Source organism: Typopeltis vanoorti, chromosome 19, assembly GCF_054136105.1.
Source record: "Typopeltis vanoorti isolate ZY-2024b chromosome 19, IOZ_Tvanoo_1.0, whole genome shotgun sequence".
NCBI lineage: Eukaryota > Metazoa > Arthropoda > Arachnida > Uropygi > Thelyphonidae > Typopeltis > Typopeltis vanoorti.
In genome coordinates, this window is record NC_143567.1 from 85171152 (window position 1) to 85185327 (window position 14176).

Below are 14176 nucleotides of genomic sequence, written 5' to 3' on the forward strand. Positions count from 1 at the left end.
TTCTAAATTTTTCTCGTTATATATTATTATATTATACAATTACAAATGAATTCATGAAGTTTATTAACTACTAATTGATATACTAGTTATTAACTAACTAAGATATTCAATTGAAACTTAACAATGGTCTGTCAACCGATAGATGCTTTGGTAATTGAAAAATTCCAGTATTAACTCATTTTATGCTGGATTTTAAAAACGCATTAGTTGCCTTATGCAGCTCACACACAACAAATTGCCTACAAGAAAATTTTGTAGCACAGTTTCAGGCATTGTTGCATTCAAATGCAATATCTTTTAAGTTATTTGAAATAATGCGTCAAACTGTATACCTCTAGCTAAAACTTCCGAGAGTACATCGACATAAACATAGTCCTCGACACACTTAGCTGATCTCTTGGATTCCGTAAAGGGTGGGAGTAGAACAGGATTGTACATTGTTCAGAATTTTTTAGGCTTGAATCTGTAGCATATTTTACGTAGATTCGATACTAAAAATAAGGAATAAAATTTTCAAATCTGTAATAACCTATTTACCCTCTGAATTCGAAAAAATGTTATACAATAGTCTAAGGCAGTTCAGACTATTTCATTGAATTAAGTTCAGCTATATCATATGACATGATGCAAACGTCTAAAGGAGTCACTAGTAGTGGACAACACTGATATGATAAAACAGTAATTCATTAAATTTAACAACTACTACATTAATATATAAATTATTTTATTTACATTTCTAAAGTTCATTTAATAATTACATTGAGCAAGCTGTCACAAAGGTCTAGGACAATTAGCTATATCACATGACATTGCACAAAGCTCTGTAACATGATGTTTGCGCATACGATACGGTGCTTCACCCGGATCAGTCATAGGATTAAAAATATCCCACAAAAGCTGTTCATTTCTTTCTGATTTCAATGTTTCTAATTTGTTTAGGAGTTGACTGTGATTGTGGAAAAGACCAATTATATGAAGCAGCCTTAAACCCGTCATCTGCTCAATTTTGGAAGCGATGAAAAAAGAATCTAAAGCGAAATATTCTTGCAAAACAATTTGTTGTTTGGATTCCAAGCAAAGTATGTATAATTTGGGTAGAGTACAAAGAACATTCCAAAATTCTTTGCAATTTAAATCTAACATTTCATGCTGCAAAACTAATTCGGCTACAACGTTTAAATTGGCTAATGATTCTATAACTTTAGCCATGAATAAAGAATCTTCATTTTGAAAATTATCTCCTCCCGATATGAGTCGCAGCTTTTCCAATGACGTGCAATGGATGGCTATAGAAGGTAAAAACGAACAATCTTTAAGATGAGGAAGTTCTGCAAAACTCAGGGACTTTAAATATGTAAGCTTTGAAAGAACCTCCAAATTAAAATCTGCAACATTTTTAACAAGATTTGGACAACCTCGTACATCACACTCGCTAATAAAACGACAATTTTTAACAATGACTAATAATAGCGATTCCTTTGAATTGTCTTCTTCACTTCCTGTACATTCTGTATCGAGTACTTTGAGTTTTGTCTCGTCATTGAGTTCTATTATCCTGGGCCGATATGTTTCCGTTATTGCGCATGAGCAGAGAGCAACTTTTATCAAATGTTTTAAGAATCCAATAGCAAAACAAGGATTATGTTTTTCTAAGAAATGAGATCCAAGTAAGTTCAATTCACTAATGTTGCTGCATATATGGAAGGTATCAAAGGATATGCTGGACTTCATCTCACAATCTAAAACACGAAGCCTGACTAATTTTTTCCCTCCAATTCTTGATATGCTTTTTAATGTGTTCTTAGTAATTGAGAATCCAACAAGCTCCAAATATTTAAGAGAAGATTTGCGAACTTTACCAAAATCAAATTCTTTGGAACATTTACTTGTGTTATAAAGAGACAGTTGAGAAATAGTTGAAAAGATGTCCGACATTTTCTTTTCGGTATGAGGCATGTCTGAATAATCGCTGAACCAACAAAGTTGCTTAAATTGCTTATTATTGTTTGACATTACTATTGTCTTCATAATATTCTGCATACAAGGATCATTAATACTCTTGGTGTCAGCAGAAGGAATCACTTCTGAAGTCAACATAAATTTGCGTAATGAAGGGAATCGAAATGGGCATTGAATTTGAGACATCACTTCCATTTCCTCGTATCTGGCAAGGTCTTTCCCTTCTGTCATTATTTGCAAGTGTAAACACCGTAATTCGCTGCATTTTGAAAGAAAATTGCCAAGAAATATCATATTTTCCCACACGACTTCGAATTCTAAACACAAAGTTTGTATACTTGGAATATAATCACTACGAGAAAACGGCATTTTTTCTTTAATATAATCTAAAAGTGGCAAGCTATTAGCATATTGAGTTTCACAGATATCGTGGTCTATCCAGGAAATATCATTTGGTTCTGGAAATGTAGAGGAATCACCATTATAATAACATTGAATTGTCCAGGAAAGAGCAGTAAGGACAGGCAAACCTTTTATAATATTCAAAAACGTATATAGCGGTACATTGCAGTTTATAATATTCAAAGTCTGGAGATTTCTACAAATCATTATGGACAGATGTAACTTATTAGCATCTATCCAGTCACAGTTGCTCAAGTTCAGGACCGTTATCTTTAAGGCTAGTTCCGGATTAGCAAACCACCTGTCAAAATCGGGTAAGGGTATGTTTTCCCTCCTAAAATAGACTGATTTATTTGAAAACGATTGAATGCAGGTTATATCAGTAAAGTTAGAATGAGCTTCGGAAGCATTTTCGAGATCCCAGTGGTCAAAATATGAGAAGATTTTATGAAGTACTTCATTAGGTAACTTGGTTATATCAAGTGAATTCTCTTCTGCACTTTCCATTGTTTTCCAGATTTCTGAGATCACTTAAAACTCAAGTTCAATTACAAAATTCGTTATATTTCTAATTAGTGTTCATTTTTATCTCAGCTTTCGCAGATATCCATCTTAAAAGAATGGCATACCTGTAATAAACAAAAAATACAACAGCGATTATTTTTGATTTATTATTTATTTTAAATTTACTTATTTGTTATTATTTATTATTTATTTTAAATTTACTTATTTGTTATTATTTATTATTTATTTTAAATTTACTTATTTGTTATTATTTATTATTTATTTTAAATTTACTTATTTGTTATTATTTATTATTTATTTTAAATTGAGTGTATATTTAAAACTATTATACTTATCAAAATTTGTAAAATATGCATTTTTAAAATTAAGAAAAAAAAAACATGTCTGGTTTTCACCAAGTATGGCTGATCAAGTTGCCAAAAATCTGAGACACAGTCGTTTTAAGATATAATTAATACTCTCTCTCTCTTTCTATCTAATAATAGGTGGCGCCAATTAGGACTTTAATTTCTTTTTTTTTGTCCTTTACAATTTTTTTAAATGAGTCCCACTGTTATACCAAAATGTTGTTTCGTGTACTCTGAAGCCGTTCTCGTGTTCTGAAGATACTGGTGCAATACCAGCGAAATAAGTAAATAAATATTAATTATTTTCTTATCATTCTGTGTTGTGAATCAATACCATTAAATAAATTACCATTACTAAGTGATTTAATTTATTATGAATAAATCATAGTTTCAGTTTCGCAAAATGATATTTCAACTATTTTGTTAACCGCTTACATTATTTAAAGAAATAGTTTGCAGTTAATAGCAAACTACTGCTGAGCTGCATTTACTGAATAGGATTATCTTTGACCATCACACCCCTATTTTATCAAGCAGTATATTCCAAGAATTGAATTTATATTTTTTGTTATTAAAGATAAGACATCAGTATCCCGAATACTGTGGATGTGAAATAGAATTATCGACTTCAATGAACTATTTCTCTTTGGCTAGACTAGTTCTTTTTTTAATTTCCTTTTTAGAGTTAGACGACACTTGATGTCACTCATTGTGTCACCACCATCACACAAAATGCGCGATTCTCATTAACGTTGTTAATTCTTTTCCAAGCATGATATGTATAAATGGGATTATGGTGATATAAAGAGAGAGAGAGAGAGAGAGAGAGAGAGAAATAATATATTAATTAGCAGTTTAAACTACTTTTACTAAAAGCGGCCCCCTCGAAGTAAATCAATATGAGGTAGAAATTACAAGGACAACAGTTGGAAAGGGCTCACGCTAAGGACAACGTAAGTAACTCTGTGCTTGTCGAGAAGTAACTAGTCAGTATATAAACATTTATTTAAACGTAGTTACCTGTGATCCTTAAGATGACAAATAAAAACGCAAATATTTCGCTATATTAATATATAATGAAATGTTTGCGGTTGCCATTTTCATAGTAAACACTAAAACTAAGTATAAAAATGTAAATTTAAATGCAATTAATTGTAAATTTCATTACATGTAAACTTAATTGATTTAAATATAATGAACATATGAGAAATGAAAATCATCAATATTTGCAAACACACACACATATATAATATGTATATGTAGAAAGTTTTAACTTGGGTATATATTATGTATTCAAGATACCAAGTAATTTTATATGAACTTGTTTTTAATCCTATTTCCCAAGAAAGCAAACAGACAAGAAAATCAAGTTTGCGCCTGCAAGTCTAAGGCAACTGATCCCTAAGGTAGTGGCAGTCGAGGCAACTCGTGGTAAAGGTGGTTAAAGCTCTGATCACTATTCTTAGTATTTTTACTCTAATGAAAAGCACATCCCCTTGCGGAGATGTATGATGCTAAACATTAATTAAACGCAATGGTCACTACCCACACCGGTTTCGACTTTGTTGAGGTCTCATCAGTAGGAACCAGACCTGAAAATGCTGAATGAAGTAATGAAGATGCAGCTCACAACGGAGCTGCACCACCTCGATGTAAGCCTTCGCAGCTCGGGTTCTCACTTCTACCCCCCTCCTTTGTGGACTAATAATCATAAACCTGTTGGGGCAAGCGAAAAAAAATAATATATATATATTTACATTTTTTAACCCCCTCCTGCGTGAACTAACTCAACTTTCCTAGCTGTCGTAACCTTTGGAAGTATTTACGTCCATACCACTCAGTGTCTTCTTTGATCTCTGACTCTGTTAACTTTCTCAAAGTTCCGCAGAAGTACTTACTTTCGGCCGCTGTCAGGCCCAGATGATCCGTTACCTGGTTGGGCACGGCCGTGGCTATGTCCTTGATATAGATATCCTTCCATTGCATACTTATAATTCCTTTCCGAAGAAGGAACGTTGGCCCATCTTCTCTGCACATTGTTACGAATACACTGTCTGCGGATTCGATTGGTCCACTCCATTTCTTTATTATTGCAGTCCCATTTTTAAACATATTTTCACCCATAACTAGTTTGATTTCTTCTACAGAAATTTCTTCAGCCTCTTCCTGTCTTGTTGTTTTGGTCTCCATTTCATCAGCTTCTGATTCATCCGATGAGTTGTGTTACCTGGTTTTGATTTTTTAATGTTCCCTTCTTCAGGGCTTCGTGACCGCTTTTGTGTACCCTTTTCTTTAGTAGTTTCCATTTCTTCCTCTGTTTCGTTTTCCTTCTCTGTATCTAAAGTGGTAGTTTCTTGTTGGTTGTGTTCCTTCATTTCTTCCACTGCGGTTTCTGGGGTGGTGGTTTGATTCTTAGCGCTGTTTCTTGGTCTTCTGTTCTTTCTTTGCGGGTCATTTCTGCATTCTTAGTTACGGGCGCTTCCTTCTTATTGCGTTTTAGATTCCCTGTTGCTATTGTGCTATGTGCAGCCTGCAGGGTTGGGAAGTCTTCCCGTTCTGTGTCATTAATATTTACTGCTGGTGTTACTGTGGCTGGCGTGATAGCACCTCCCATTCTTTCTGCCTGGTTTTCTGGATGGGCAGGTGTCTACTTTATGATCTGGCAATCAGTGAGTAGGTACACCCTGAAATACCAAGGTTTTTAGTAATACAGAGCCTTATTAACTTTACCTATACAAGTTGCTAAAAAATTTTCACATCTTTATCTCATCCAGAGTTTCTTATTCAAATTAAAAAGCACCTTGTAGCAACTTGTATAGGTGAAGTTGATAAGGCTCTGTTGTACTAAAAACCTTGGTATTTCAGGGTCTAGCTACTCACTGAGGAGACTTCAAAAAAGGTTGAAATCGGTCTGGGTAGTGATCCCTCCCATAATGTATAACAGTATACATCTCGTAGTGAGATGTGTTTTACATTATGGAAAATACTAAGAATAGTGATCAGAGCTTTACCAACCTTTACAATGAGTTGCCCAGGTGATGCACTACCTTTAGACTTGAACTACCTTTCAGCGAAAACTTAACTGTTTGCTTACTTGGGATTAGAAATAAAATAACTAAGTTTATAAAATTACTTGGTAACCCTAATATACATTATTCTCAAGGTAAAAAAATCGTATTTACATCTATATCTCCTCCAGAGATTATTAAATTAAAACACCTTTTAGAAACTTGCATAGGTAAAGTTGATAAGGCTCTGTATTACTAAAATATACATATTTTAGTAATATATATATATTACTATATATACATATATATATATTTTTTTTTTTTTTTTAAAATATATATATATATATATATTTTTTTTTAAACAAAGATTTATTTAATGACTTTAAAAACCGAGATAACTTATAAAGATTTTAATGAGAATAATACTACTAATTTCGGCTTATAACAGCCTTTCTCAGGTATTCATAAAGGAAAGGAATAGTAATAAACATTGAAGTATCTAAAACAACTGGAAATTAGTAAAAATTGCCACACATAATTGATTCATAAAAAACATTGTATTTTTTCAAGTTGTTCGAACAGGCGTGCCATTGTTTATTGCAAGTGTGCGTGCAGGCTCACGTGAACGCCAATATTGAATAACTGCAGCATGGCTATCTGGGATGTTATAACTCAAATTGTTGTTTAAGTGGACAAGGTTCAGCAGGATTTCCCTTGATTCTACAATTTTTCTCTCAAACTCATCATCACAGCGAAAAATACTTTCTAATCTATCCCAGCAAACGGAGTGGCTTTGTTGATCATCATTAGGATTATTTGAAAAAAGAACATGACTGGATAACGTAGTTGCATGAGATCCTTTGTAAGAGATGTTTCCCTTATGCTCTTCTATACGTTGTTCAATAGATTTGTTAGTTTGTCCAAAATAAGGGATATTGCAATCGCACCATAATTTATATACACCTGGATATTTTAGGTTGTGATGAGGAGGCTTTGGATGGCTGATTAGAGAACGGATTTTAGGAAGTGTGGTGAAGAACTTCTTGATATTATATTTTTTAAGGACTTTAGCTAATTTTTTAGAGACTATGTGTGTGGGGGGGCGTGGTCTGCAAAGTTCTGATAAACACAAAGAACAAAATTAGTATTTTATTTTATTCTTAGTATTTTCCATAATGTAAAGCACATCTCACTAAGAGATGTATACTGCAATGCATTATGGGTGGGGTCATTACCCAGACCGGTTGCAACCTTTTTTTGAGGTCTCCTCAGTGAGCAGCTAGACCCTAAATACCAAGGTTTTAGTTACCTTTACAATGAGTTACACCACATTTAGACTTCAACTACGTTTCAGGCGCAAATTTAACTGTTTGTTTACTTGTTAGGAGTAAAATAACCAAGTTTATATAATTACTTGGTAATCCTAATATATATATATATATATATATATATATATATATATATATATATGTGTGTGTGTGTGTGTGTGTGTTATGTTTAAAAATATTAGTTTAGAAAAAGTAATAGTTGTGTTTGAAATTGAGTCCAAACGTTAGTTATGCCGTGAAGCACTTTGCGTGTGAATGATGTCAGGAGTACGTCAAAACTAGATTATAGCGTTATCTGAATCTGGTATATATATATATATATATACCGGATTCAGATATATATATATATATATATATCATGCTGTTTTCGTGATGTATAGCTGTGGTTCTAGATTCAGCTCCGAACATTCTTTAACCATCCTGACCAACATCCTCGGATAACATTTACAGCAGAACTAGAAGTAAACTGTTCCCTTCATTCAGATTGAAAAACTGAAGATCTTTATCTACAGAATATCTTCATATACCAACAGACATATTCCTTCTCAATCTCACCATTATTCACCTCAAAATTTCGTATATTTTTTACTTTGGGAACTCATGTTCGTACTACCATCACAGAAGAAGAAGATATTGTTATGTTTTGATAAAACGAAAACATAACCAACTAAAGTAGTGTCTAGGTGTAAGCTTCGTATCGAAGAACATCTCAGCGATATCACCTATGGTAGAATCAGGGCCACAGCCTTATCCAGTCATACTCTTCTTTCTTCTGATTTCGAAGACGAACAATCCAATACACGATTAATACACGATATATATATATATATATATATACTGTATATATATATATATATATATATATATATATATATATATATATATTGTGTGTGTGTAAATAAGTTGTTTTTTTTTACCTTGGGAATAATGTATATTAGGGTTACCAAATAATTTTATAAACTTGGTTATTTTACTCCTAATCCCAAGTAAGCAAACAGTTTAGTTTACGCCTGAACGTAGTTCAAGTCTAAAGGTGGTGCAACACCAGGGCAACTCACCTGCTGAGTTTCCTTGGTGTTGCACCACTTTTTGAGCTTTACCCACCTTTACAATGAATTGCCCTGGTGTTGCACCACCTTTAGACTTGAACTACGTTCAGGTGCAAACTTAACTGTTTTCTTACTTGGGGTTAGGAGTAAAATAACCAAGTTTATAAAATTAATCGGTAACCCTAATATATATATATATATATATATGTGTGTGTGTGTGTGTGTGTGTGTGTGTGTAAATAAGTTTTTTTTTTACCTTGGGAATAATGTATATTAGGGTTACCAAGTAATTTTATAAACTTCATATGTTGGAAACATACAAAATAAAAAAAAAATAACTAATCCTTGTAAAATTATTGTAATATAAACTGCGTTTTAGCTGTTAAAATACATGTATGATAAATTGAACAAAAATGAGATCCATTCGTAGCGCTTCTTATGTATTAGTCTAATAATATTGTACATTATTTTAAATCTACAATACAACAGTTCGCTCAATAGTATATAATATGTATACAAAAGTGGGACGGGAAAAAAACTGCCTAGATTCTTACCTGAAGATACTAGTATTAGCGTATTATGCACAATCGATTGGTTCTGAAAACGTTGCCCTCATATCAACTTAAATAATCGTAATGTGAACGACTATTGCTTCATTCTCGCTGTTTGGCTCTGTCGGAAATTACCGAAACAATAATATTGCTGATGTAATTTATGACTGCAGGACACTGTTGATTGGGAGTGATCAATCATGTGACGTGTCCGTACTTTCTAGAATGTTTCGATAATTATCTTTGAATAAAATATTATCTCTGTTGATCATGTGTTGTTACAAAGTACAATACAACGTTGAATAATGTGCTTTATAAATTGTGCAACCCATTTTTTTCGGATTATTTTTTTCACTTCTTTCTACTTATTGTCAAAAATAGTCAGAATTAATCGATCGATCCTACCTCACAAATTACGTAACCAGTAAGATATCACTTTCAACTCTGTTTTAACTAAGTTTCACACGAAGCAAGTAATATTAGTTCTTGGTTTTATATTGCGCATGAAATCATGAGCAATACAGAATCTCAAAGGGATTGAATTCATTGTTTTGGTGATACGTTTTGGCCTAAGATTATTGGCATTAGCGAAACTTGACTATCAGAGTCAAATGTAGTAATTAGAATCGGGCTATCCGTTATGAAGTCGCCGCTAACAGAATAAAATATATGGTGAGGTGCTGCTACAGAGATGGCAGTTTAATTGCTGGAGGCAACGAAATTCATCGCCAAATTATTTTAAATGACTTATTTATCCAAACATCGATTGGATGCCATCGAACGGAGTTATTTTGAATAGAGAACTGATGTTTAAACGTCGCAATTGCAAAAATTGCAAATAGAACTCAGAGAATAATCGCTTTGTTGGGATAAGAGAGTCATTTCTCCTTTCTCCAAGGTATTGGTACGACACCGCATCTAGACTACTGTGTGCAGATTTGGTCTCGTCTGGTTACAGTGGTGATAAAGAAGCTAGGGAAAGGATGCATAGATGATGTTGGGATTATTAAGTGTAGATTGAGAGGATAGATCGAAGACTTCAGGTACTGGTAAACCAACGAGCAATGATATGAAAGAGTTTTATAAACTTCTGAATGGGTGTCATAGGATACCTTCTGATGAAAATTTTCATTATATGGAAAGTGGGGAGAAAACACAGAGGCATCCATGAGTTAAGTTTATGCGCGGTTAAGGAGTGGTGAGATACAGATTGTCCTATCACAGAGCAGTGAGGAGATCAGTTTGCCTGGAAGCAGTGGGTGAATACAATATGAACGCGTTTGAGAGAAATACGAGAGCTAGTGTGGGTGATATACGGCCTCCCTCAATAAGTTCTTCAATTCCTGGAGGTATGGAATAAATAATAATGGCAGCGGCATGAACTCATATTGAATGAACTCAACGGCATGAACTCAAAAATGAATTCATATTTATACTTGGAGGTAAATGTAACCACTTGCAAATCTAATGAAGGTCGGTTTTATGGTTTTGAGAGGACAACTAGAGCACAGGAGAGAAACTAACTCCTGATCGCAGTTTCAGACCGATTAACTAAATGCTGAGGAAACAAATGAGCACCAGGGGAACCGTATAATGACTGATCATCACTCTGACTTCCAACGATATGCGCACCAAACATTTCACTACCAGCTGCAGGGGGCTTGTGTGTTTTCAGTCATCTTTATCCTCTCCCTCTGATTCATTCTCACACCTTTTATCATTTTTTAAAATTTTATATGTTTTATATTATAATTTTTTCATACATATTTATAAACAAAACACATAAGAATGTTGACATATTCAACAATACCAAATTACGTTAATCATTATATTTAAATTATAATCAACCCGTCTTCCAGCTATAACAATTCTCTAATTATGTGTTCAAGTTACCTTAATTCATTGATTTTATATAGATTTTATATGTAGGGCAATCCCCATATTTTCTACCCGAACACTAAAAAATGTACTGCATATATTTGTTACAATTCCCTTCTTCACAAACGTTTCATTACGAACTCAGATTGGCTAACTCCTTGTATCAATCTATTACATAATTAACTTATAAACTTCAATTAAATCACCTTTCTGTCTCGTAGTCGTAGTACTTGCTCTTAACATTGCTCTATTGAGATTCCTCTGAACACCGCTACCTCTTGTCTATCATTCCCTTGCTCTCACTAGAAGAACGTCAATAACTAATCAGTACATTTTAGTCATGTGGAACGCTATAAAAGGCTTTGCTAAAAATCAAATAAATGACACCATAGCATTTCCATGATCTCTTTCCCTCATAATCTCGTAATGAAAGGAAAGTATTTGTCATATTTGATCTCGCCTTAACTGGGCCAAGCTCAACAACTGATTCCTGTCAAGGATATCCTGGGTACAATTTTTAAGTTTTTTTCGATACTTTAATAATGTTAAGACGATTTACAGGACTGTAATTCTCCACTTTATGTGACGGCCAACACTTATGAATTGAAATAACCTTTGCCGACTTCCACTCGAAAGAAATTACTACCAATTTTTGAAATACTTGAAGATAATCAAAGGTGGATTAATGAAAGCCAACAAACATCTGTTACTACCAAAGGAGAGATATCATCTCCAACTCCAACTTTATCATTATTAAGTGACTTAAAATATCAAGCATGTTCTCTTCCTGTATTAAGTCAATCTGCACAGCTTGTCCTTATCAGTCAGAAGAGAAGATATATCTTCTCTTCTGACTGATCATTATTCGCATATACATTTGAAAAAGCACTTGTTGAAATCCTCTGCAATCGTGGGCGGATCATAAAAAGTTATTCATGAAGTAGCTATGTTTAACTCGCTTGTATTATTTTTATCCCTTTTTACATATCCACAGGACCTTTTTGAAATAATATCATTATTCCCAGCTAGTTGTAATGACTTAAGTGCTAGTTTTTTTGGGTTCCTTCCATAGAATTTTCTTTTAACGTATTTCCTTGAGAACGTGATCAAACATTCAGCTGACTATTGCTCTGACCACGGACACTTCTCTATAAATTCTGATATTTAAATAAAAAAAACATACCCCTTTCAAGTCTCGATTTATCAGTTAATATAATTGCCGAAACGTCCTGTAGTTTTGTAAACAATCCCAGTTTTAGATTAATATTTCCCACTAATATAAACACCCAAAATTTGTGTCATTTTCCCCACACACATGATTTATTTAGATCACTTATTCCAGCCATAGGCAAGCACATTCAAGTGAGAATTTTATGATCTAACCTGCTTAAAATATTTTGTACCCACCTTATCGTAAAATCACCTTAGATTTTAATACTACTACTTTTTAAATCGATATTTAAGCTTAACTTACAATGAAGCTAGGAATCCTGATTATTATTTTCCTGAATTTTCGTATTCGATACTGGAACACATATCTCCTACCAAATCACTTTCTGTTGAATTTGTCAGTTCCCCAAATGACTCAACCCCTGCTTCTCTAATTCCCAAGTAATTTTGCATAGGAGAAATAATTTGTACTTTAAAGTGATATTCCAATAACTTCTACAACACATGATGAACTTTAGTAACCTACCCACAAAATTTAAATTCAGTACATTGCACTTTTCCAGATCTTTCTTATACATATATAAATACTTTGTATGCTTAATAAAAATGCTATTACTAGTAGTATTGGCCTTCTACCAGGAAACTTAAGGCTATCTAGTGCGGCAATGGCATGAACTGTACAAATTATATTCATATTTTATATTTTACCACTACGTGTAACGATAAAACCGGAGCACCTGGAGAGAAGCTAATTCTGAATAATCTGACACTAAATAATTCCATATTGGGAAAATAAAAAAAGGAATAACAAAACTATCACGACCAGATCATGCCTAAAACAAAGATCTCGTGATGTCATTACACTCTCAGACTAGCTTTTCTCAATACTTTCAATTTTCTTGTCATTCATTAAAAATTTGTGTGTACTCGTATAAGTTGTGAATCATAATCCAACAAAAATATTAAAAAAAGACTGGTATAACATCATAATAATTTCATTTCTTACACTTGAATTTTTTTAAATTAAATATATAATTAATTTAGCTTTAGCTTAAAATATGGGATTTTTAAGCAGTTGGAAACATCATACTAACTAACAAAAATTCTTAGCGTTTAAGAGCAATGGATACTATTGAAACTATCAGGATGTATTTACGATATGAAAACAAAGTAAGTAATGCAGAAAATGTAATAAGTTACTAAAGTTAGCACAGATTAAGTCATAAATGTTTGGATTCATAAGCAACCGGCACAAGCCACACGAGTCATTTAAAATTGCATACGCTTTTCTGCAATTTTTACAGTTTAACTACTGGTTTGGTGCTGCTCATTGTAGGTCAATAACCGAAACTGTCAGAAATCGAAATTAAAAACTTCTGTTTCATGCGCACTTTATCTGTTTGTTTGGTTGGAAAAACTGATGGATAAAAATGAATGAAAAATAGAGATTATAGTTTTTATAGATTTAAAGACAATAAAGTAAAAATTGATTTTGGATGGCACAGTATGAAAAAAGTAAAATATTACCTTTTAATAAAATGTATGTACATGCTGTTGAAGTACTCTTTAAACTGTACAAAACACCTTACGATAAGTACTTAAACCAGTTGGAGTGAATCACATCACATGAATAAGTTGATAGGCAATCTTCAGAAGCATTCACAACACACATCACAAACCATCGGTAATAAAACTACTTTGACGGTTGTAACAAGCAAAACAGTGAACAAAATGCGACTGATAGATCTTTTTATGAGTATGTTTCAGTATGCAGTTAGCTAATCATGTGATCTTTGAAGTTCAAAGTAAACACTGATATCAGGGAGTGTTTTATCTCTCTTTTTTGCGATAAAGCTATTACGAGACCAGCCGCGGAGTTTACATTTAGTTGCAATCGATTATGACCTTTGTTAAAAATAGAACATGTAGAAAAGATATTTTGACATTCTGTCAGAATGT

At 33.1% G+C, this 14176-nt stretch overlaps 1 protein-coding gene across 1 annotated transcript; it reads right to left on the bottom strand.

Annotated features, from left to right (window-relative positions):
• Positions 1 to 759: 759 nt before the first annotated feature.
• Positions 760 to 13914, bottom strand: LOC150096310 (uncharacterized). The gene is made up of 2 exons (XM_090409291.1): positions 13745 to 13914; positions 760 to 2990 (listed from the first exon to the last, which is right to left on the bottom strand). Exon 2 carries the CDS (start codon positions 2866 to 2868, stop codon positions 772 to 774), a length of 2097 nt encoding a protein of 698 aa, XP_090265417.1. The 5' UTR covers positions 2869 to 2990; positions 13745 to 13914; the 3' UTR covers positions 760 to 771.
• Positions 13915 to 14176: the final 262 nt, after the last annotated feature.

Excerpts from the sequence above, each read along its gene's own strand:
- LOC150096310 (XM_090409291.1), bottom strand. The coding sequence starts at position 2,868 with ATGGAAAGTGCAGAAGAGAATTCACTTGATATAACCAAGTTACCTAAT.